At 34.9% G+C, this 27,275-nt stretch overlaps 1 protein-coding gene and 1 long non-coding RNA gene across 2 annotated transcripts in view; one reads left to right on the top strand and one right to left on the bottom strand.

Annotated features, from left to right (window-relative positions):
* Window positions 1-430: 430 nt before the first annotated feature.
* LOC149781936 (uncharacterized) lies at window positions 431-12,312 on the bottom strand. Its single transcript, XR_016414543.1, has 3 exons — window positions 12,095-12,312; window positions 4,441-4,714; window positions 431-3,374 (listed from the first exon to the last, which is right to left on the bottom strand). It is a non-coding gene; the product is annotated as an uncharacterized LOC149781936 (long non-coding RNA).
* Window positions 12,313-13,690: 1,378 nt separating this feature from the next.
* Window positions 13,691-27,275, top strand: part of LOC149781937 (uncharacterized) — a 110,037-nt gene continuing 96,452 nt past the window's right edge. The window contains exon 1 of the mRNA XM_089935033.1: window positions 13,691-14,668. Within this exon, the coding sequence (XP_089791159.1) occupies window positions 13,786-14,668 (883 nt within the window). The 5' untranslated portion in view covers window positions 13,691-13,785. The remainder of the gene's footprint in view (window positions 14,669-27,275) is intronic.

Below are 27,275 nucleotides of genomic sequence, written 5' to 3' on the forward strand. Positions count from 1 at the left end.
TATCATCCTGCCGTTTATGAACTGCCTGTAATTGGATAGTTGGTGTTAGTGGCTTTTCGGTCTTTGGACGCAATTAATCATTGTCAATTAGAGTTATAGGATTTTCGGGCATTGTTAGTTAAAAAGGATATCTTTATGGATAGTTTGTATAGGTTACGGGTTTATTTTTAATTGGTTTTTGTTTGTGTGCGGTGCGTGCGTGTCTGTGGTTTTTGGATGTTCTTGAGAAAGTACCAGAACAAGAGTTAGAGTTGAATGTGTAAGTAGGTGTAATGTTGGTTTGTAAGTTCGATAGGGGTAGGGAGAGAAGGGAGTAGAAAAAAAGAAAAAACTTTTAAAAAAACTTTCCTCCTTTTCCCCTCTCTCCCTCTCCATTTCTTTCGTTACTGTTATGTTTTGCTAAATAACACAAAACATGGTTTGGTCTAACTACTTTAATGGCTAGGTTTAACTGACTCAAAACAGAATACCAACCCACACTAGTTTCTCACGCTAATGTTATCATAAGGCATATAGGGTTACGACTGAGAGAGAGCCTGTAGCTGACCTTAGGTGACCTGTAACTGTCGGACCATTTGTAGCAACAGGATATGAATACTATGAGACGCCATAGCGGACAAAAGCTGGTCCAATGAGAAAGTTGCAATTTAAATTTCAATGTCGTATGTCGAGAAATCCAATAGCACCTGTTGGATCAAATTGCATGTCCTTAAAGTTCCATTTTCTAGATCGATATTTTAGATTGTATATGTTGAATTATACAGTGGTGGTTTAAAGTTCTATTCCCTATGTCGACGTCTTACAGTGTTTTTTTTGAATTACACAGCAGTGGTTGAAATTTCAATATCGTATGTCGAGAATCCTTAATTCACACGTTGCATGTAACTGTTTGGGATGAAATTTCCATTTCGTATGGCGAGTATTTAGATTTCATCTGTTGAATTTCACAGCAACGAGAAGCAGTCTCATTGTTTACAAATAACGCGGTCGGTTTACGGAGAGCAACCTCTAGCAAAGGAATTATTAGTAATTCTCGACCTGTGAATGGTAACTTTCAAACTGCAAATGCATGAAATGTAATGGTGCCTCATAATTGAATACACAAATGGTGTATCTTAATACTGGATATTATTTTGAATTGTTAAAGTGGACATTGTGCAATGTTACTTTTAACACCAACACATCATTTCACCATATAAAAATAAAACTTCTGACAAGCACAATAAAATATACAATCACCGCTGTGAAATTCAACAGATACAATCTAAAATCTCTACATACGAAATGGAACTTTCAGCACAGTCAATGTGATTCAACATGTTAAATTGAAACTCTCGACAGATGACATTAAAATTTAACAACCGTCGTGTAATTCAGAAGATACAATCTAAAAACTCGACATTGGACATAAATTTTTTAACCAGCGCTGTGTAATTCAACAGATGAAATCGAAATACTCAACATATAAAATAGAACTTTCAACATAAACTATTTGAATCAATAAGTATAATAGGAATTCTCGACGTATGACATTGAAATTTCAACAACCGTCGTGTTATTCAAACGACACAATCTAAAACATCTACATAGAAAATATAACTTTCAACCACTACTGTTTAATTCAACAGATACAATCTAAAATCTCGACCTAGAAAATGGAACTTTAAGGACAAGCATTTTTTTTTTTTACACAACACGTGAAATTGGAATTCTGGACATATGGGATTAAAATTTAAACGGCAACATTCGGATTGGACAAGCTTTTGTCCGCTAAGGCGCGTCATATTAATACTGTAAATTACAACTCCCCCTAAAATGAGTTTTGTGCTTTAATTTTAAATTTACATTATCAGTTCTCCTTTTCTTTTCAAAAACAAATAAATTTAAACATATTACTTGACAATGTTCAATTTTGCACACGAATATATATTTCAAAAGTTTCTGGTGAGTTGTAAAAGTACTACTAATTGTAGTTAAATTAAGTTCTAGCCCTTTGACATTCGCAATCATTCTTACACTCGTGAAAACAAATACATGGTGATATATTGGTATTGTCAATTAAATCTATAGTCCTAATATTTTGTTCTTCAATCTTGTTGTTACCACTGCATATAAACTGATGTGATATAACCAATGTATTATTAAGCCCTTAAACAATCCCAGTTTCTATTATTCATAAGACACTTTTTATAATTGAGAAAAATTACAGAGTCCACATAACAAAATCTCTGTATCTTGCAGACTTTTTTATTAGACGGCCACTCCTTGTTCGAATCTCTCCTGTCTGGTTTGTCCCATTGATGACTAATGGCGTCTAATCATTCAGTTCAGTGACCTCCTTGTTAGTATCTTCGTTACGTATCACATATCTCTGGTAATGCTTCTTTTGTTTGTAAAAGATGTCTTCGGTTTCTCCTGTATATAGCACCATCCTGGATTTTCACATCATACAACCCTGGAGTGCTAATTTTTTTTCTGATGACTATAGCTGCTTCCCAACGATCTTGTCTTCTGATTCTAACTTTATCTCCAGAAGTCAGATTTGGGAGCTCTTTATCTGTTCTGTTATGCTGTTTCTTTTGATGATTTTTCTGTTCACGCATTTTCCACTTTAAGTTTCTTTATTTTATAACTTGCGGATGTAGCTGTATGTTGGTATTAGGATTAGTCGATCGAAGTCTGCGACTCATTAGTATTTGTGCGGGAGAGCCTATATCATCAACTGGTGTATTTCAATACTCCAGTATCGATAAATATGGATCTTTTCCATCTCTCTTTACCTTAATGAGAATTCCTTTGACAGTTTGAATAGTTCTTTCTGCTAAACCATTAGACTGTGTATACTTGAGACTTGACGTAGTGTCTTTGAATCCACAGGTTTTTGCAAACTGACCATATTCTTTCGAGGAGGACTGTGGTCCATTATCACTCCTTACTTCTCGTGGTATTCCATGTCTTGCAAAACATGACTTTGTGTATTTGATTGCTGTGCTTGCTCGTGTATTTTCTAATTTGGCAACTTCAAAATATCTGGAGCAATAGTCCACTATCAAGACATATTTGTAATTATTACACATGAATAAACCTGTTCCAACCATTTCCCATGGTGCCGTAGGTTGTGTAGACAACTAATGTTTCTTTTTTATTTGACTTTCTGTATTCCTGGCAAGTAGAACAATTCGATAATGTGTCTGCAATTTGTGCATTCATGCCAGGCCACTACATGATGTCTCTTGCTCTTTGCTTTATCTTCTCAATGTCCATATGACTTTTGTGCAACTCTTTTAGCATTTCTATCTGACGAGCATCTGGTATTACAAGGTTTTAGCGTTAACAGCTCAAAACCACCACACTGATCTAAAGCCAGAAAATAGCTGGAAAACAGATAATAAATATTACAGTTTTTAATTTCGAGTAAGGATAACAGTTTTATGCCAGTGTTCACTCTTAGACTCAATTTTAAAACTATTATGTACTGTGATTGTTTGACGTTAGGATTTCAGAAATAGAGATATGGTTAAATTTATGTAGAAGGTTAATTAAAGCTGGAAATATTGAACGAATGATGTTGAGTACTGAGAGGAATGGCCATCGAGTCTTATATTTCAGTAACTTCTTCATTCAACTATTTTTACTCAGATAATATTGTTTTGTTAACGTATCTAAAGTTTGGTTTATACTTTTACTTGGTTTTGACAAGTAAACCGTAGGACATATCTTGTTCAAACAAATCTTACTTGTCCGCTTAAACGATAAGAAAACAACTGGTCATACAAGTAGAGTATTAAAACTAACCACAAAAAGGATACAGTTAGGTCTATAAATAAAATAGACCATATCTACTGAATCTGTTCATTTCAAATTTTACATAGTGTTTCTGAACCTTTATTTTGTGGAATATTTTATTTAAAAAAGCAATAGGAACTTAACACATAAGCTTGATGGTTTAGCAGTAAGTACTTAATTGTTTGATTTGCCAAGAAACAATATTCTAAGTAAACATTAGAGAAAAGCGTTTCCAGCTGTTCTATTCTTTTCATGTTGAGGCGTGGGACAACTTGAAGATGGGATCTTGTATCGCATTCTTGAGAGGAAGTTAATTTCTATGACTTAGCAAATCCGTATATTGTGAAAAAGAAGTGCACATACAGATAAAATTTGAAAGAAATATTTGCATCAAGAAAAACAGCATACATAACTCGCATCAACAAGCGATGGTGTATCTTCTATATTATGATTTCAACTGTAACTCGATGAGTAACCTAGAGTCGGAAACCGAGTTACAGAGTACCTACCTGCTGGAGCTCATTGTTTTTACAGTTCATTCTCCTCAGATTTAGAACGCGACATACAAGCATTTATTTACATGCACTTCAATCGTTTCCTTCATTTCAAAGATTTGCCAATCAACTTTCATTACTTTTTTGAAAACATATTTACCTTAGTATGGTCTGTCTTACTTGGTCATGCAAAGCATCTGCATGAATAATAACTTTCTTTTCCCCGAGGCCATTTTTACATAGGAGGGATTGTTGAAATTATATACCAATGTTCTACTAAACAAGCGCCTGTGTTCCTCCGATACCGATGCAGATGATATGTGACTCGCAGATGAACCAAAATGCGGAGGATGTAACTGATGATGAGGTGGAGGAAATCTGGTCTGCGACCCTCCTCAAGATAGATATGGAATCATCAAGGTTTGTACTCGTGTCTGAATTAAGAACAAAATTGGTAATAGTTATGGAACGCCATAAATTGTAATTGCGTGCAAGCTGTTTGTATGAATCGTTGTATGTGTTCTGTAATATCAGTGAACTGATTGTCACATGCTGTTGCAATCAAGTTCATTTTCTACTTGACCTTAAATACTGATTTTTGTTAAAGAGTGTGAGCAACTAATACATGACTAAAATATTCCTTATGTCTATGGGGTTGATATTAAAATCATTATCAATAGAAGTAAACATATTTATTTGGGTCTGGATATAGGTTATTGGAAATTCCCCATAAATTGTCAGGTCTACCTGTTGTTTGCCACATTTTGTATTATAATTTTAGAAATAGTTATAAATATAGTTATAAATAATTACAACTAAGATCTTATTTTGTAAACATTAGGAGCCTTTTCTAATGTGTTTTTTTCATGTTACAAAATGCTAATTGTAATTGTGACCTGAGGTCATGTAGTGGACTATGTGTGTGTGTGATTTAGATTTTTAACGTATCTTTAACAATTTTCCAGTCACACCGCTACGGGGTCTGGAGTTTGGCAGTTTATAGTGATGTCTAGCACTGGGGCATCATGCTGGAGACATGCAGCACCATGTCCCACCCAGACACCAGGCCGAATAGTCCTAACACTAACTTATTAATGCTGAGCGCCTAGCGAGGCAGCTGTTAGTACCATTTTAGAAGTCTTTGGTATGACTCGGCCGGGGTTCGAACCCACGACCTCCCGCATCCGGTGCGGACGCTCTAACCACTAGGCCACTGGAGCGGTCTAGTAGAATAGTGTAGACAAAGTGTCTAAAACGGAGTGATCATGGCTAGAAACTTGAGGTCTTGGAAGTGGGGAATCTCACTAAAGGTAACTTTGCATTAATGTAGTGAACAAAATGGCATCGACGTTTTATGATTGAGGAGACCAGTATATAAATGCTTTACATAATGAATAAAGCTCCTGAAGACAGTTACACAAAGGTACTTCTGAACTATCTTGTGTAAATACTGTCTAACCCTAAGGCATAATGTAAAGATGCGGACAAGTTGTAGCGTTGTCTGATACAATGTACAGAGTAAAGGTCTCGGCAACGTTTGATTTGTTTTACCAAGATTCTTCCTATAAAACATGTTAGTCGGGTCTTGATGCTGAACGTATGCATAATTAGACCTGGACACGAAGGATTTAAACTGTATAAGAAAGAATGTTGGTCAACTTTATGGAACGCCAGAGCTGTCTTAAGATGAGAATATTTATTATATGCTGTGCTTTTGTACTTATATGATGTGCAAACTTCTTTATATGATGTGCTTTTGTACTTACATGATGTGCAAACTTCATTATATGCTGTGTATTTGTACTTATATGATGTGCAAACTTCTTTATATGCTGTGCTTTTGTACTTATATGATGTGCAAACTTCTTTATATGCTGTGCTTTTGTACTTATATGATGTGCAAACTTCTTTATATGATGTGCTTTTGTACTTACATGATGTGCAAACTTCATTATATGCTGTGTATTTGTACTTATATGATGTGCAAACTTCATTATATGCTGTGCTTTTGTACTTATATGATGTGCAAACTTCTTTATATGATGTGCTTTTGTACTTACATGATGTGCAAACTTCATTATATGCTGTGCATTTATACTTATATGATGTGCAAACTTCATTATATGCTGTGCTTTTGTACTTATATGATGTGCAAACTTCTTTATATGCTGTGCTTTTGTACTTATATGATGTGCAAACTTCTTTATATGATGTGCTTTTGTACTTACATGATGTGCAAACTTCATTATATGCTGTGTATTTGTACTTATATGATGTGCAAACTTCATTATATGCACATCATATAAGTACAAATGCACAGCATATAATGAAGTTTGCACAGCATATAAGTACAAATGCACAGCATATAATGAAGTTTGCACATCATATAAGTACAAATGCACAGCATATAATGAAGTTTGCACATCATATAAGTACAAAAGCACAGCATATAATGAAGTTTGCACATCATATAAGTACAAAAGCACAGCATATAAAGAAGTTTGCACATCATATAAGTACAAAAGCACAGCATATAATAAATATTCTCATCTTAAGACAGCTCTGGCGTTCCATACAACTTCATACAGTAAATCGCATACATAAGAAATTAATAAATATTATCCTTCACTTAGCTGTGAAAGGTCAATTCCTAGCCCTGTTAATTACATTTTTCTTATTTATTAAATTATGGCAAATTGTTCCTTGTAAACAAGTTGGTATTGAAAGAAATCAACACACTCTACAGTCAGACTCACATAAACAAAAAATGACAAGAATGCTAAAAAAGACAGACGATCCTTACAAAACTATTTTGACATTATCGTGCAACATCATTACTGAATGGATACTGCCCTGCTGAATTACTGATGGGAAGAAAATTACTAGTACTTTGCCAACGGCACCAGAAAAGTTGTAGCAGAAACGGCAAGATTTAAAGGAACTGAAGAAATCGGAAAACTATAAGATGCTCAAAAGAAAATTATGAACTTCGACATCGCGCCCTAAATATGAAAACACTTTCAGCAGGGAATAAAGCATGGATCAAAGAAGTGAGTTACATCAACATCTGGTCTATGTTATGCCTTCACAGGGTTAAGTTCAATGAAAAAAAATGCTTTGAGGGCAACCATGTCTTCTCAACTGTACTGCTGTTTTGTAATTAATAAATACTTATTATGCGTTGAATTCAAAATACGCCATATAGATTAAACATATTCATTCATATTATCATAAGGAAGCAAATATCCAGAAATGCACTGTTATCATTCTTACCATCCAGGTTAATATGCAGAATAAAAGCCGTCTTTTTACCGATTGAGTCTGGTTCACTTCATTGATAAATGGTACTCACCCGAATTAAACTGTTTCCTCTATAACCTAGGACTAGTAATTGATATCAGTCTATAACAAATCATAATTCCCCACCATATACTTTACCTCTTTCACACTGTACCGTACCTTCCCAGTTAATAATCGCCCTCATATTCTATATCCCATCGTTCATTCAATGCATTCTTCATTAAATCGTGTAACTCTCTCTCCCGCGCCCCTGATTTTTACATATTAATTTCATGCGTTTCTCATTGTTTTCAACCTTTCATTCAGTGTTAATTTCTCTTTGCATTTTGTAATAATAATAATAATAATAGTCTTTATGTGATGATGGTGACACAGTTAGTACAGAAACTAATCTCACTTGTGGCACTTTATTACCTGCATATGTAGAGGGCAACTATATAAAATACAGTTGAGAAACAAACATCATACAGAAAAGGTATAATGATTGATATACACAGAAACAATTAATTGTTGGTATAGCACAGAGAGCATTGTATACACCAACAAGCATGATTAAAATCTTTTTCATTCACACACACGCGCGCGCGCGAGAGAGAGAGAGATAGAGAGAGAGAGAGAACGTACAGGAGCATTTTATATAATACATACAGATACAAATATACCAGAAAGTTGACCATAACCGGTTATCGACATTATTTGGATTGCATCCATTTCAAAAACCTGTGACGAAAGAAATGTTCTGTTGGTGTTTTTTTTTAAAACATCTATAGGTAGACAGTTCCAAATGATTGGACCCACGAAGGCCAAACTATTTTTATACAATTCCATTTCGGGCTTGGTAAGAAGAGAGTTATAATTTGGCATAGAGCGTGGTATCGATATACTAGAAACTGTATTGACATTATTTGTCCTTTTACTGAACTCTTTAGAAACTAAGTCTTTCCACTTTGAACAAATTTCTTTAAGAAGCATTACCACAGATGATGTTGTCACTCATATTTATACGTAATATTAATTTCATGTCGTACGCTATCATTATTCTCATCTCGTTCTAAGTCATACTTGCTGTACATACCTAACATATTGATTGGAATGTACCTATCGGTCTTCTTTTCACAATATATTTTCTCAGTGTGCGCCTTAACATGTGATACTGGTGACATATATACATATTTTATAGCATAAAATCTATGAGAAAAGGTATAGATCCCTACTGGAGTTATTATGTAATAACAAAACATTAAAAACACCATCAATATTTAGAACCACCTAGAGTCCTAGACCAACAAGCTGTTCTCCACCTTTTTTCTGACATAAATGGTGGCGCCACCAGTCATGTCAGAAAAAAAGGTGGAGAACAGCTTGTAGGTGTACAGCACCACAATAAAACAATATCAAGAGCATAAATTAAAGACAACAGCAGCACAAATACCATGTTGACCAATAATAATAATAATAATAATAATAATTTACCTGACATAATAAATAAATCTGTTGATGGTGCACAAAGTTAGCTTTTCTTCAACGTAATGGTTTCGCTTGTTTCTGTTACTTAGTTTAACACCTTTGAGCTGTAACACTTCATATAGACCCAAACTTAAAGTATCAAGAGATGCTAATTGTTGATACACGTTCCATGTTGATTTGTTTGATCCATTTGAAGATGTGGACCGTTTGTCTTTCTAAGGGCTCATCACATACCACTTTACAAATATGGAAGTCATTATAGTGACGAAATATATATAGAAAGAAAGACTGCAATGGAATCAATTTCTTGTCTTCTCTCTGAATTATCCCAGTATCATGTCTCTTTGATTCTTGTAAAATATTTTCTGTTTTCACAATTTTTTAAGGAACTTTACAAAACCGTATATCACTATGAAAGTTCCAGCTTCGTTTTTTTGTAAAAAATGTAGATACACCAGAAATAATATGCAGATGGAAAACTGGAACGGAATTATAAAACTACCTGACATTAATAATTCATTCAAACTAGATATTCATATAAAATACAAAGTTATTATTTTAGTATTAGGTTTTATATATTGGAAGATAAAATACTAACATTTTGGCTTATAAAAAAATGATGAAATGTGACAGAAATATTAACTACAAAAGAATAATTTAACTATTATGCAAATTGCTAAAACTTGTTGCACGAATGTTCCATGCACAAGGTTTGTGTAAATTTGTATCATATGCTTTTATAAACTTCCATGTTAATGTGCATTTCGAAAACTTTAATTTAATGTAATTTTTTTTTATTTTAATTTTAAATTATTTATTTTAATTAAATATTTTAATGGCCATAGCTTTCTTCAGTGTTACTTGTAATAAAAATATAGCCATATATTATTACCGTTTACTAATAATACGTTTAAAATATAGCCAAAAAAACAATGTCATATCTAAAGTACTTCTTCCTTTATGGACTTTGATCAAGATGTGACCAACATATGCGAAATAAAGCAACATATACACCGAGTTTCTTGATATGTGGAAGCCTGTGAAATTGACAGGCTTATACATTTTTGGAGATAACTCTGTTTTCGGTTGATCTTAAATTTAGTCAGTACCGAAAAGTTACAAGCTACCATGACAATAAATAAATAAATAAATAAATAAATAAATAAATAAATTTATTTATTTATTTTTATTTATTTATTCTTCTTCCTACAAGAACAAGAAGAAGAAAAGCAAGCAGAAGAAGGAAATGAATTATCTAAATTGATATAATGGTATGGTGATGACAACAATGATGATAGTGCTGCTAAATGTAATGCTGATGATGATGTAGCTGGAGGTTGCTTATTTTGTGGGTGAACATTATTTTAACTTGATTGTATATATTCATGATCACCTAAAAAATATCTTCTGTTTAAACACTTTTGGGAACCGAAGAAAATTGGACTTAAATATTTGATGAAGAGATACAGTACTTTCGTGGAATTGGTTTTTATAATTGTGTGTATGTGACACAATTACACAAACGTAGCAATCATGTTTTCTTACTTCCGCAGATTATCACATCACTAGCTAAGTTGTTGTTGTTGTTGTTGTGGGGTTTAACGCCATTTTTCAGTACACCATAGGCTATACATGGCGGCCAGTATTAATGGTGGCGGAAGAACCAGGGAAAACCCCGGAAAGAACCACCGACCCACGAGATACTGCTGGCAAGCTTTCTCACATACCACATTGGCTGAATCCGAGACTCGAACCGCCGCAGACAGAGGTGAGATGGCAGTGATCCGTATCGGTGAGCGCTTTAGACCACTCGGCCACTCGGGGCCCCATCACTAGCTAAGGGTCATTTGCCCTAGCTACCTTGTTTCATCGTCTCGGAATACACAAGGATGATAATGTCCTACTTAGTTCAAAGTTTGAATCTCTTCTGACTAAAATGGACTATTTTAGTAATAAATTAATATCTGATATTAAGTGGCATGACAAGGAGATCAAACCTAGCCGGTGGGGTGGGGTGGGTGGGGGGGGGGGCTCCACTGAGCTATAGGGCTTGACTTATATTTGGAAGCATACGATTAAGAAACCTTGAGTTTAGGTCTATGATGTCAGGAGAAGGAAGTAGATAACATAAACTTGCATGCAGTAGTGTAGTAAAGGAGGGTGGAGGTACGGACGGAGTGTTTGCTCCGGGCGCCAGTGGCCTTGGGGAACCAAAACCATGGATGGGCGTCAGAGGTGTTGTGGCGCCAAATCCCCTTTGGGCTGTCATCGTCGTCCTGACGCCATTTACCTTTAGTACGCCACTGCTTGCATGCAAAGTTAGAATGTATTTATGCTTTAAAACAAATATTGCTCTTGTGGTAATGACAATTTATCACTTTTGATAAGACACATTATTATTATTATTATTATTATTATTATTATTATATTTTGTTCTTGTTGGCATTGCCAATGACATCAAAGTAGAAAAATGATACAATATACATCGCTTTTGCTTTGCATGCACCAAAGAGGTCGCAATTTCGAAACTCGCGGCGGCATCCCATTTCTTTAAAAAAAACCTTGTTTGTATTTGCATGTTCAAACTTTCTTGTAAACTCGCGCATCCAATTAAAATTCGCGTTTTAGGATGGGCAATTAACCTAGTCTTATGTATAAACATCCACATTTGTCTGTGTGTCCCAGCTGCAAAACAAGACGTCGAAAGTTAGAAACTCGCAGCGACATCCCATTTTTTTTGTATATACCGTTTTGGCATTTTTATGTTCCAAATTTCTTTTAAATCCGCTCATCCTAATATTATTTTTTCTTTTGTTTACTTTTTTGTTTTTATCTTGAAAATGTATCACTCCCATCCTAGAACGAGCAATTGCTAGCCTTTATATATTGATGCCCACATTTATCTTTCTATGTGTCAGGCTCCCAAACAAGAGGTCGCAATTTTTAGACACCTTTTTGTATTTTTAAATTTAAACTTTCTTTAAACTCGCTCATCTCATTTTTTATATATATACTTTTTAATATTTTTTTTAAATGATGAAACTTACTTTTCTCACTCCCGTCCTAGGACAGACAATTGAGCTAGGTACAAATAAATACCAGATAATGCTACTTAAATCGATGGATAGCAGGTAAAGTCTAGCATTGGTCCAGCAGTCAGCAGAAAGCAGAAAGTACAAGCTTAGACGCCCGATACGTCTATTGTTTCAGCCTACAAGCCTGGAATTGTTGATATTGTTAAGGCCTTCAACCTTAACAACGCATAATTCCGTACGATGCAGTTTACGTTATGTCGCTACCAAGCCACACAATGTTGTTGGAATATTTTCTCGGTTGCGCATGTGCACAATTTTACATCCGGTTGCGGAAGCTGAGCGTATATAAGATGTTGATAGCAGAACTTTGAGAATTTGAAATGGAAAATATGTTGACTGAGGCCCATATGACAGCTCATACTGTGCTGGTATATTTGTCATAATATTTCCTTAACACACTTGTTACAATATATGAAATTGATTTTTTGCCCACATGTTTAAACCTTGAATAATTCACCACTATCTCACCTTATGTTTCATTACTATAGACTGTCACACTGCAAACATCGTAGCGATATGACTCAAATTGTTAAAGCAACGTTAAAAATGCAAATCAAACCAATACATACTGCGTGGTCCTGAATTAAAATAATACCCCTCTGATATGACGTATCTGGTGATAGAAACGAAATAGATTACTTTTACTGTTTCTGCCAGCAGTTCAGTCGTGTAATTAGGTCAGGTTTATAGCTAGTTTTACAAAATCAATTTGTCAATGCCAATTAAATGGCAAATTATGTTAAGCAAACTAAACCGATCTTGTAAAAGAAAATTAGTAAAGTTCGACATTTTATAAAAAAAAAATAATCTATTATGTTGAAGAGAAACAACAATGAATAGCGTGTAATGTGTTTATGGGGAAAATTACTAAAGAATTTAGAAACAGACTATACGCCGGGAATTTCTTGAGAATCCAGTTCTAGGGGCAAGCTGACATGTTGGATAGCAGACGATTTTTTACGTGTATGACAACTTCTTGCAGAATTGGAAACTTGGATTAAGATGCAGAATTTTTTAAGGTATACATTTCTATCTTTTATGTCATGTATTATTTTGCATGATTCTAAAAGATACATAGTAAATAGGATTTTCTGGGTACAGGTTCAAGAAGGTCATGGAGTGTGTCCTTATGTTGGCATTCTGAACTAACATGTTCACATGCATTTGAGTCGAAATATGGGACACTTTTGTACACTTTATATCACTTTTCTCAATTTAAGTACGGTCGGTCTTTCTCGATACAAAATGGACTTTTGACACAAAATAACATGTCATCCAATGTTTACAGAAATGACATTGTTGCGCAGAATTACCCGATTCGCAAAATTGGCCGACATGATGTGTGTGTGTGTGTGTGTGTCGATACTGATAAGGAGCATAACGATTTAGACTTCCAAGTTGTTGCTTGCACGAGAAATAGCTAAGTCCAAATCAACTACCATGTAATTTCTCGAGAAGGAGGGTAACGATTTGGAATTCCAAGTTGTTTAGCCCAATTTCTCAAGAAGTGACCTATTCCAAGTTATAGCCTAATAGAGATATGACAAGTTAGGTAAGCAAATCTGTAGCACGCGAGAGAAACATCATTCAGGTGTGAAATATGCGATACAATCTTTTGTCACAATCGACATCTGAAGATAAACATGATGAATCATACTGAAGAAAAACCATTTAAATTTGGATTGTGTAATGAAATGTTTCGTGAAAGTGGGCAGCAGAAGCCCGTCAATTCGATGATTGATATTGGAGAAAAGCCATACAGGTGTACAGTATGTAATGCAGAATTTAGTAAGAGTAGCAATTTAAAGATGCACATGAGGATTCATACTGGAGTAAAACTATTTAAATGTGAAGTTTGTGAAAAACTGTTTAGTCAGAGGGGGAGTCTGGAGCGACACATGAGAATACATACTGGCGAAAAGCCATTTAAATGTGAAGTGTGTGATGAAACGTTTAGTAGGGGTGATAACCTTAAAGATCACACGAGGGTACATACGAGGGAAAAACAATTTAAATGTGAAGTATGTGACGAAATATTTAGTCATAGTGAAAATCTCACATCGCACATGAGAAGTCATAGTGGATTAAAACCATGTAAGTGTGATGTGTGTGGCGCAGAATTTAGTAGCAATCGAAATCTAAAGGTGCATAAGAGGATACATAGAGGTGAAAAACGATTTCAGTGTGAAATATGTGATAAAATATTTAGTCAGATTGGAAATCTGAAATTGCACATGATGCTACACGCTGGAGGAAAACCACTGAAGTGTGACATTTGTGATAAAAGGTTTTCTAGCAGTGGACATCTGAAGACGCACATAATAAGCCATTCTGGAGAAAAAACGTTTAAGTGTGAAGTGTGTGGCGCCGTGTTTAGTAGTGGTGGAAATCTAAAAGTTCACATGATGATACATGCAGAAGAAAAGCCATTTAAGTGTGGAATATGTGATAAAACATTTAGTCAGAAGGGATATCTAAAGCACCACATCATGAGGGTACACACTGGAGAAAAAAACATTCAAGTGTGAAAAACTATTCATAATTGAGAAAAACCATTTTAAGTGTGAAGTATGTGATCAAATGTTTTGTCAAAGTAGACAGCTGAAGGTGGCAACGGTTTTATTAAAAGTAGGAACGTAAAAGTGCACATGGTGATACATACAGGAGAAAAACCATTTTTATATGTAATATGTGATAAAACAATTAGTTGGAATGTATGTCTGAAGGTGCACATGAGGATGCAGAGTGGAAAAAAACATTTACATGTGAAGTGCTTATTTTAAATGTTTCATCACAGTGGACAGCTTAAAGTGCATGCGATGATACATAGTGGAGAAAAACCATTTATGTGTTAAATCTGAGATCCAAAATTTATTAGGAGTATACATGTATATGTAGTGTTTTATACAGTAAATGTTTGAAAACATTTATAATATTTTACAAATTAAATGTAAACACACCATTACTGCCATATGTTTCTTGTAAATTCTGTATATACCACATGGATACACGCAACTGTTCTTGGTTGTATTACAGACAACTGAAGATTAAACCCAGGGCATGTGATAGGTGCCCGAATAGACAAAAACACTTGTTTTTGTTCATCACTGCCATCTTACCTCTGTCCATGTGGATTCAAGTCTCAGATTTGGTCTGTGTCGGTATCTGAACAAGTTTGCCAATAACTTCACATGGGTTGGTGTTTCTTCCTGAGGTTTTCTTCCACCAGTTATACTAGATGCCATGTAGCAGCGGAGAGGGTGAACAGACCACTTGCTGGAGGGTCCATTTTTGAAAATTAAGGCTTCCTACAAAAAATGAAAATGAAAGGTCAATAACATCAAACCGAAGCTTCAAACTTAAACCGATGTCTCTAATTGAGTTAGTTTATTTTGTTACTTTGTCTTTGTCATTCATGTTTTTCTAAATTTTGTTTACCTGTCAGGAATCTTACACTAGTAGACTAGCTAGAGAAAGATTAGAAACTATCAGAAGATATCTTCCTGTTCATGTTGCTCTCAAACAAAAACTGCAAGAATGACAAGAAGCACAAGTCGAATATGCAGAAGATAAAGAACAATTTTTTAAACCTGATACCATGGTTACTGAAAGAGTTGCAGAAGCTACTGAAGGTCTTCTTCCAATGTTAAAACAAATGGCTGAGCAAACTGAAAAAATAGCAAGAAGAACCAATCAGACAAAAAGATTTTAAGAGATCTTCCAGCTGGAATAGCTGCCGCTCAACCTCCTGGCAAGGAAGAAGATATACTTAAAGGTATTGGTGGGATAAAAAAAAGATCTACCAAAACCAAATTGAAAGAAATAAAATGTTGAATTGATTAAACAATTTCAAGAAGGTGTTGTATAAGAACTTAGAAATATTAAAGAGGAAAATTTACCACAAGCTACAATGATAGGTTTTCTTAATAAGAAAACACTTTTAAAACCTGAGTATGCTAGTGTAAATGTTGATAATTTTAAAATCGGTATATCACATATATTACAACAAAGGACAGGTTAGAGATGATGACATAATATATAATTGATATATTACAGAGATAAATAGATTGTATGCAGAGTGACAAAAACAACAACCTCCTAAACCTGAACCTAAATTAAAAATTAAATACATGTAACAACCTAAACCTGAAGTTGCCCTTAAAGATAAATTGATGATTAAAGGTTTTAATGCTATTGCGAATGGAAGAGTAGATGTTTATGATATTGCTGCAAAATATGAAAATATAGGTAAATATGTAGGAACAAAGCATGCTAAATCTTGGACAAAAGATGATTGGGTCAGAGATGTTGTTGTGGGGTTTAACACTATTTTTCAGCACACGATAGGCTATACATGGCGGCCAGTATTAATGGTGGAGGAAGAATCTGGGAAAACCCCAGAAAGAACCACCGACCCAGGAGAAGCTACTGGCAAGCTTTCTCACATGCCCACAAAGGCTGAATACGAGACTCGAACCCATTCAGGCAGAGGTGAGATGGACGTGATCCGTAACGGAGAGCACTTAAGACCACTCAACCACTCGGGGCCTTGGGTCAGAGATGTACATTTCTACTAAACAAAGTTCTCTCAAAGCTGATGATCCTAATTTTCAAAAATTTAAAGAGAAAGAAAGAAAAAGAGAATAAACTCAACAACCACAAATTATAACTGAAGCCCAACCACAAAATAGTCTTTCTCAACTTTAATCTGAACCTAGAAAAAAAAAACTTTCTGAAAAGGCAGTTGAAGATGCTGTTAAAAATAAATTTACACCTTCTGCTTCAGTAGCTATTGATCGTATAAAATATTTTAATGATTTAGTCGATATTGCTGCAAAATATAATGAAAGAGATAAATACTGAAAAGATACACATTAATCTGTCAGAAAATGAATGGATTAAAGATTTACTTATCGCCAAATATGGTTATCAAGTTATTAATTATGCAGTATATAACTAAAATATAAACAAAAAGAAAACAGGAATTAACCCAAGAAGAAGATATACTTTCTGAATTGTATGAAGACTCAAAGCTCTGAACCAAAAACCAGAAGCGGATTAGGAATTTGTCCTGACAGTTTTCTTGCTGATGTTAATCAATTAGAAATTCCGATCGGAGGAAAAGGTGCAGGAAATAATTCTGCAGAAGTCATTAATGAAATATCTGCTATTTGCTGAAGATTGTTTACTGGCGGCATCATGGATCGTAATGTTTATCATTCTCTCATTCATGAAATTGTCGGTGATTATTACAGCAACTGAAAACAATTAATCAACTTATAATTAAAAATATGATTATACAAAATGCTCAACAAGGACCTGTAATAGTTAGGGTAGTAAATTTGCGATTACCGATGTACAAAGTGATTTGCAGAGAAGGACTTGGTGATGTTGTTATGGGTTTATTTAGAAGGATGGTTTCAAAAGCAAAACTGATTGCAAAACAATTAGGAATGAAAGCTATTGAGTTTATTGGAAATAAAGCATTAAGTTCTGTTGGTAATCTTGCTGGTAAAATATTTTCATCAGTCAAAGAAAGATTAGTTAGAATAGTACGAAAAAAGCCACAGTCAGTAAAATTACCCAGCACTGAAATTATGCCTGCCTGTCTGCAAATGTTAGTAAAATAATAAATAAAGCTGCAAAACAAAGATTAGCAGAGTTGGCTGATAATGAAAACTTATTAACGTTGACTAATGAAATTATACCGGTAAATACAAGTTTTATTTCAGGAAGTCATCTTCGTGTTAGACGCACATGTACCAAATCAGAATGGTCAAATCAAATTAGAAGTTCAAGGTACAAGCAGATATTTTTTGCCTGCTGAAGTGTTTATCGAAGTAGAAGGAGAAATTATAAAAACATAATACTGCTTATGGAACTGATGATAAAGATGGTTTTGTTAATAATGGTATTATGGCATTGTTTGATAATGCTATGTACATGATTGATGGAAGAAATATTGAACAATTGAGACGATGTTGCTATGACGATATTAAATATTGCAAGATATTCAGATGCTTATACAAGATCAGCTGGGCTGTCAATGATGTTTCAAGGATAATTCTGATCATCCTGACCATGAGATGTTAACCAAAGGCGTAGTAAGACCTGATGGAGAAGCAGGTGTATCAGCGAACTCAAAATTACAATTTAGGATTTGCTACATGTAGAGTAATGTTAAAGGTGTAAGTAGAAGATTTGTATGTGCAATTCTATTACCTTGTATCTTTGGATTTTGTGGAAAGTTTGGAAAAGTTATCTTTGGAGCTAAACGTACAGTTGTACTTGTAAGAAAAGCTACTGATGATGATGCATTTTGGGGAGCAGGCACTGTTGCTGATGCTGGTAAAGTATTGATAACAAAACTTTCATTTGGGATGCCAGTAATGACTACAACAATTACTAAAGAAGAAAAGTTAATTCATTTTATGACTTAAGGTGGAAAATCATCATTATCATGGTTGACAATGACAGCAGATAGCATTCAACCTACTGTTCATGGTTTATTTAAATGGCAATTAGCATCACAACAAGGAGTTTCTGGACCAAGACATACTTTTATTGCTTTACAAAGTACTAATCGACTAAGCTCACAAATACATAGCCATATTATATTTGATAAATTTAATGTTAGTGAAGTTTCTTTAATGATAAATGGACATCAAGAAGCATCTGAAGATATAGTGTTGAAATTTGATCAAAATGATGTAGCTCGTGCATTTCATCGTTTAATGATGTTTATGGGACGTGATCAAAATATTGATACTGGTTTACAAACATCACAGATTTTAAAACCATGTATTACTTTTCATTCGAACATATAGATTTATTCAAACAATCTGTTGTTGATATTCATTTTCGAGCTCGTGTAAACCCAGGTGCTGGTGTTAATTACAGAGCAATTGCAGTTATTCTCTTGGATAAAGTAATGGTACTTGAAGGTACAGGTGGACAAATGAATGTCATTGATGCACCGATAGAAAACAGTTAACATGCCAGTTGAAAATAATGTGTTACTTATAAAAAATGTCATATCATCATGTTAGTGTCAGTCTGACTCATGGTCAAATTAAAAAGCTTCAATCAAATTCAGCAAAGAACTGGAATAAAAATATCACTAAAAAAGATCAGATAATGGGTGGTCAAAATAAACTATCATTGTCAGAACGTCAACTCAGGCATTTCAATGACACAAAACAATCAAAAACAGGCGTTATACTCAATCTTTCTGTTGGTGCAGTTGAAGACTCAAGACTAGTGGTATATTTCCACTTCTTGCAGTTATACCAGGTTTAATAGCTGCTGTCGCCCCAGCTATTGAAAAAGCAGTCTGCTAACTGGCTAACTTAACAATAGATAAAGTAACAGGAAAAGGAATGCAAAAGGGAAGGGTTCTAAGATTACCAGGAACTTCTTATCAATACGGAAAAGGTCTGAGACTTCCAGGAGCAGTTCATTAATTCTTCCAATGTCATTTTTTGATTTACTTGAGGCTGCTAAAAAATTAAACATCAAAATTTCAGAGTTGTTTTATGTGTGACCAAAACAACCAAACAATATTGAAACTAGTATTATTAATCCTGATATAAAAAAATCGGGACCTGGTACTCATTCAGTGGCATACGCAATTGACCCACCTGGAATTAGTTATTTTGAATCGTATGGGTTGGCTCCACCAAAGGTTTTTTTTTTTTTTTTTTTAAAATTACATAAACGCAATAAAAACTCCAGTCTGGTATTCAACATTACCAACACAGACAATAACAGATCCGCCAATATGCGGACATGAAGTAATTGCTGTTCTAGACGCTTTGTCATCATAAACATTACCAGCTCATAAAGTCGTGCACAACTGTGCAAGTAGACGTGTCATTTTAAACAGATCTTAAAGTATAATGGCAGATATTTACGGAAGATCTCTCCTAAGTAAGATTCAGCAAGGCGACTTATCTAAATATGCAACCCTTGACGAGGTCAAAGATGAACTCGCTAATATTTTGAGTCTTGCAAACGTTGACCAAATTGAAGTCGTTGTTTTCAAGATAAACAAGGACGATTAAAGACGAGTAATATCTCGTTGACAGATATTATTCCGCGGGTTCCAGATGCAGCAGAAGATAATGTAGTGATGTTTACTAAAAACGGTAAAATTAAATAATCAGATGAATCAGTTCTATCAATCATGGGAGAAATTGCTGGACGTTTAAGAAGAATGGGAAATGTTATGTACGGCGATCTCAGTATGAGTAAAATACAATTATTAATGCGAGAGAACCAAGATCAGGTGATGACGTTGTAACAAAATGATATGTAGATAGCAACAACATAATCAGAACTGAGTTCCATGATCGTTTATTAACCGCAAGTGACACAAAGACAGGTTTTCACAATATGACTAATAATAAAAGTAGTGGTCTTGGAGAACCAGAATCAAGCGATGACGCTGCAACGAAGAAATATGTCGATGATAGCAACATTTCGATGATGAACTCGTTAATGACAGTCAATGATGGAATGGCCACATTTAGATCTGAATATTGTACAATCGTTTGAGAATTTTCGTAGAAACATATATACAGCCATTAACGATTTTTTTAAAAATCCACCAGACATCGTCATTAAGCTCCCTGATATATAACAAAAAAAATTACCGATCGTGTAGTATATACGGTAACATCTGGATCAGCATTATGGTCACCACTCAATAAACACTGCGCCGAGGTTACCACTAAATATACATTTTCAATACGCGGCACTACAACATATACAATATCTACTACAATTTCACGGCGTTTTTCACTAAATGGATCCTCTGGATATATGTTAGTGATGTTGGATCAAAAGGACGAGGGAATATTCGTGGTGGAACCCGAAGCAAAAGGTAACCCCATGTTATATTATTGGTGTCTTGAATTAGATGCTAAATTACCACATACTTAAAATATAATGAGCTCCCCAATCAACGTTCAACGTTTTAGATTCAAGCACATGAATAGCAAACAAAACTAAAAAATATCGTTGACGAATATACAGTTAAAGTAAATTTTTTTTTTATATCGCAGACGTGTAGCTGCTGTTGACATAATTGTATATTCGGCGTCTGCTGTTATTGTTGGAACCGGCGTATTATTATCAACAATAGCAACGACATCGCCTGCAATTGTAAGAGTTTTTGTTTCATCTGAAAAACAATTGCTGTCCTTCTTAATATCATCGCTAAAAGAAAATTATGCATGTGAACAAACACAAAAGTACATGAGCACACAGTGTTACTGTGTGCAGCGACGTTAGCATATTCCAAATTATCATCGTTATTATCAACAAGCCTTAGTGATGGAAAAATATCAGATTTTGAGTTTATGGAGATGATTAAAATTTACAAGGAAGTAATGACTTTGATAGAATCCAGGCCTGATTTAGAAAATTGAGATTTAAATAATAATGTCAACTCTGAACGAGCTAATTCTGCAGATTGTCGTTAATACAACTCCGTCAAAAACTAAAATGATATCAGTGAGCTCAACTAATCCAGAATTTAGTCTTAACTTTCTAACTGCAATTCCAGCAAAAAAAATAGCGCTAGCACGATTACGAGTATATTACAGCTGGCCAAATATCAGATCAAAATCATTTGTTGAATTACCAGCAAATAATTCTCTGGTACATGTATTTACATATAAAAATAAAGATGATGGAACTCCCGATTTCCAAGATGTCAGAATTCCTACAGGTAGTTATCAGATTGAACAAATCAATGACGAATTCCAGCGTAGAAATAAGCCTATAAGCGAAATAGGATCTAAAACAGCTATCACTGTTCACGAACCAACTTTATCAGAAGCAATAGAAATAAATTCACAAGATATGCTGTAGATGTTTATCAATCATCGATCGTAAGTGTGCTAGGGTGGCTTGAAATTCCACCTGAATATCAAGGACCGTCAGAACCTCAACAAGATGATTTCTCTATTAACGATTTAAAAAAAACAAAACATAAATCCTCAAGAATATCGAAACGAATATCCATGGAATCCTGATCTTCGTTATTATTATCCTACACAAACGTGATCCAAAAATCTTTGATATAATTATTGTTAGTGAAATTAACGATGAACATATACCTTTGTCCACGGCATTAGTACAATTATTTTAAAATTATGATTTGGAGTATCCTAATAGTAATCTAAAAAGGAAAATCATTGAAACAATGCAACATTTAAATCAAAATATATCATCCTTGATTATACTAATATAATTATTATTGAGCACGTAAATGTAAGTAGTGTTCGGTTAGGAAACGTGGGAAAAATAATATATTATTTGCTGAACATTATAAAATAGCTGAAACAGATTTACTAAATTCTATATTACCAGCATGTAATACGGACGACGTGTCAATGATATTATCAAGGAACATTTTCCACAAATCGTTGGGTCATGGAGATACATAATCCCGCTAACAAAGATTCTCAAACATAATAATTTCCGTACGGTGGCAGCGGACATATTTCACCAGAAATTGTAAATATAACATCAACAATCGCGGTCAATCATGTATGTGATGCAATTGAGGGCAGCTATCAAATATATCCTGAAAAAGCTAGTTAGGCCAACCAATTATATATTTTATATACATTTACACATCAAGTACCTCCTGGATATCACTGGTCAACAGTGAAATCATTACTGACTTGAAAAGGCCCTAATCTGTAGTATTTTGGTGTGCCGAACACGAATATAACCGTGAAAAATTTGTATTGGCTCTCGTTTTGAAGATATTCATATACATCATTTTCTATGTTTCACTGTGTAAATTTCTCCAGTAGGACTGCAGCAACATCCGGAATATTGATGTAACATTGCATAATACCATCATGCTCACATCATCCACAGTTGATTGCATCATTTTCTGATGCAATGCAATACTAATGCCATGCGGCTGCTGAAGTAAGTTGACGTCAGCAGTGTACTATACATGTGTAGGCCTATTATACTAATGCCAGGCGGCTGCTGAAGCTGACGTAAGCAGTGTACTATATAAAGCCCAATCAGATAGGTTCAGCATTTAAAATATTTTAGACGTTGAGCGAGACAGTTCAAGCTACTGTTACATAAAACTTATTATTTTATCCATTTACGTACAATAAAGAACAGTAATGCCTCGAAAGTGTGTTAATACCGCGGACAATTTTTGCTATATTTGTGGGGAAGTGACATTTGCCAACCAGAAGAAAAGTATCAATTCTCAAGTGAAGAAGGCATATCATCTTTACTTCGGATGCAAGGTTGGTGACCAAGACAAGCCTTGGGCTCCGCATATATGCTGTGCTACATGTACAACACAGCTTTCACAGTGGTTGAATTGCAAAAGGTCATCAATGCCGTTTGCAGTCCCAATGGTGTGGAGAGAGCCAAGCAACCACCTAAATGACTGTTACTTCTGCTTGGTTCCTCCTCTTTCCGGCGGAATAACGAAGCGAAAGAAGTCGAGAATAGTCTACCCAAACATTCCGTCTGCATTGAGACCAGTTCCACATGGTGAGGGACTTCCTATTCCAGAACCTCCAGCAGAATATTCTCTTGATTCATCTGACGAAGACAAAGGTGAGTCGACCTGTTCTTCTCCTGGTCCATCAGCATGCAGTGATCCAGATTTTCACTGTGGTGCATCATCAACCCCACACAGAATAACACAGGAAGAACTAAATGACCTGATTCGTGATTTGGACTTATCAAAGAACAAGGCAGAATTGCTAGGATCAAGACTCCAACAATGGAATCTTCTAGAAGAAGATGTCACAATTACTGCATATCGAAAGCGCCACCAGCAATTGGAGCCTTTCTTCAGAAAGGAAAGTAATCTGATATTCTGTTCCGATATTGAGGGCCTCATGAATGCTTTAAAAATCACTCATGACCCACAAGAATGGAGACTATTTGTGGACTCTTCGAAACTGAGTCTCAAGGCTGTGCTTTTGCACAATGGAAACATTCTTCCATCTATTCCAGTAGCGTATGCTGTCCACATGAAAGAGACATACGATAACTTAAGGCAGCTACTGAATTCCATTGAGTATAACAAGTACAGCTGGCACCTCTGTGGTGATTTGAAGGTAGTTGCCCTTTTAATGGGACTGCAGCAAGGATATACAAAATACATGTGTTTCTTATGCGAGTGGGATAGCCGAGCAAGGGAAATGCACTACATGAGGAAGGAATGGACTCACAGGCAGAATGTAGCCATTGGAGAGAAGAATATCCAACACCCAGCTCTGGTTGAGGCTCAGAAAATCTTGCTACCACCCCTTCACATCAAACTAGGTTTGATGAAGAACTTCGTGAAAGCCATTGACCGGACTTTGCCAGCATTCCGATACCTGCATGAAAAATTCCCTCGACTCAGCGAAGCAAAGATTAAAGAGGGAGTTTTTGTGGGTCCTCAGATTCGAGAGCTTTTCAAAGATGACCGGTTCAACAACTTGCTGGAAGGTGACGCGAAACAAGCATGGAATGCTTTTCGCCTAGTTTCTACAAACTTCCTCGGAAATGTTAGGGCAGAAAACTATAAGGAACTAGTAGAAGACATGTTGATGAAGTATAAGAAACTTGGCTGCAATATGTCTCTAAAGATTCACTTCCTTCATTCTCATTTGGATTTCTTTCCTAGCAACTGTGGTATTGTTAGTGATGAACACGGCGAACGTTTTCATCAAGATATCGCAACAATGGAACAAAGATACCAGGGAAAATGGTCCACTACAATGCTGGCTGACTACTGCTGGACACTCCTCAGAGATGCTCCCGAACAGCTGTACAAGAGACAGGCGAAGAAATCTAAGATGTAGTCAATGACTTGATTTTTTATAGGTAGGCTATTACAGTTGACCTTTTACTATTGGAATGCATTTCGTTATGTAAACATTAATTTCTTGCAGATTACAAAAAAACTAGAGCCAATTTTGCAATTTGACTGTCATATTCGTGTTCAGCACATAAAAATTGATAAGAATTGACTAATTTTATTTCAGTAACATGACTTTTGTAAAAATTTGTTGTCCAGTGTATTTGATCGTACAAGAGCATATTAATCCTGTTTATCTATGTTGTCATAATCCATTATTATCAAGAATAAATTTCAACTTACTGACCAGACCGGATAGTTAATTGATTTAAGAAACGAGAATCTGAATATAAATCTCCATTAAATTGATGGGTATATTTCATATTATCGAGAACAAAATTTACACAAGGTAAATATGTTTTTAAAAAAATACTGATTATCGAAAGTCACTAGCCACGACAGGGACCCCATTTGCAATAACTTTCATCAGTGATAATGTCACTACTTTCATTTTCACAATCATTGATAACTTTGTCATTGTTTTCATTTTCGCGATCTGACATAATCGTTTTCAACTGCCTCACGCGAGTGTAAGTAAATTTTATTTCATTTCGTATTCCTGATCTAATTCTGATCTAATTTTCTCAATTGTGCTTGAGAGAGATATGACTTTTTTAACTTCTGTATCTTTGACCGAAGCTAAAGATTTGAATATGGACTGTTGGATTTGCTTAATGAATTTATATTCTGCTGGTAGTGTATATCTATCTTCAACTTTTCGTGACTGTAATAATTCAAAATCACAAATATTTTTTTTCAGGATCAATCAGAATTTTTATACCGTCATATTTTAGTTTTTTAATTGCAGAAATAATATCATTAATATTTTTGTAGTTCATGATATAATAAAAGGCACAGAATCTCTCTCTCCCAGCATCAACCTACAGTAACTGTAGCCATCGCAAGGGTCATCGTTGATAAATTCGTCCAATAGCAGATACAACTTCAGCTGCTGTTTTACTCGATAATGGTTCTGCTGCCTTATATCTACTAGCAACTTTAACGACAGTCAATGCGTATTTGTATGTACGTGATTGACGTCTACCAATTTTAATAGTATCGTGTGGTAAAAATAAAATATCTGCTTGATGAACTTCATTAGGAGTGCTGACATCAAATTGTGCATGCTGAATGTTTTTGGTGGTGGTAGTTACTTTTCCATATTGCCTGTCGTGCTAACCAATTTGCATCAACAGAACGTGTAACATTTGCTGCATCAGCGAGTTTACTCATCGCTGCTTTACCTCTCCAATATACTCTTGGACTATAATAAATCGATTTCATTATTTTCTTATAATCGGTTGATTAATTACCGGCTCCTAATACTAATTTACCTTTCATTGTAAATCTTACCAACCAATTAGCTAATTATTCCCTGAAATGGAATTTAGCGAGTGAATCAACTTCATATCTGCAATATGTCGTTGTTCTAAATCTGGATTTTTATAAGCTACATCAAGAACGTGATATGCTTGGTCAATCGCGTTTATTGGATTCCCTCCAGGTCTTGGTTGATCTCGCTTGTTAAGTCGGATATCAAGTCGGGTTCCAGAAACACTATAATTATATCATGGAAGGCTTTTTTCTCCTGGGTATTTAGCCCATGGAGTTCCTTGTAGTTTTCCTAATGAACCAGAGACATCACCACCAATTTTTTATTAGAAATAAATTTATATTTTTGTACTACATTTCACTCATTTACATGTAAGTGCACGCTTTTTATTCTTTGTCATTATTGTTGTTAATCCACTTGTGGGGGTGGATGCTCTACAACGAACACAATATAAATCCATATTATTAGCTATATTTGTATAACATGGATGTCATTGATTTCTCAGCGATACGAAAGCAATTTCCAGTCAACCATCATCCAGCACTACCATATTCGATCAAAGCAATTATCATAGGTCCATCTGGGTCTGGTAAGACACAATTATTACTTAATCAGATAATGAGATGGCTCAAATGGGATAAGTTGTATTTAGTTGCTCCGTCAGTTGATGTTCAGAGATGTTATGATGTACTTAAAGATGTTGAAGTAAATGCATGATTTGTGGACGAGGACAGCAATGATTTATCACCGATATTGATGAAGCCCTATCTGTAGATGACCTCGAAGGATTTATTAATAATTCATTAGTATATGACGACGTAATGCTGGACAAACAATCAAATCCAGCTAGAATATTTTCTCGAGGCAGACATAAATATACTGGTGTTATATATATT

Source organism: Sinohyriopsis cumingii, chromosome 15 (genome assembly GCF_028554795.1).
Source record: "Sinohyriopsis cumingii isolate HCF-2022 chromosome 15, ASM2855479v2, whole genome shotgun sequence".
Taxonomy (NCBI): domain Eukaryota; kingdom Metazoa; phylum Mollusca; class Bivalvia; order Unionida; family Unionidae; genus Sinohyriopsis; species Sinohyriopsis cumingii.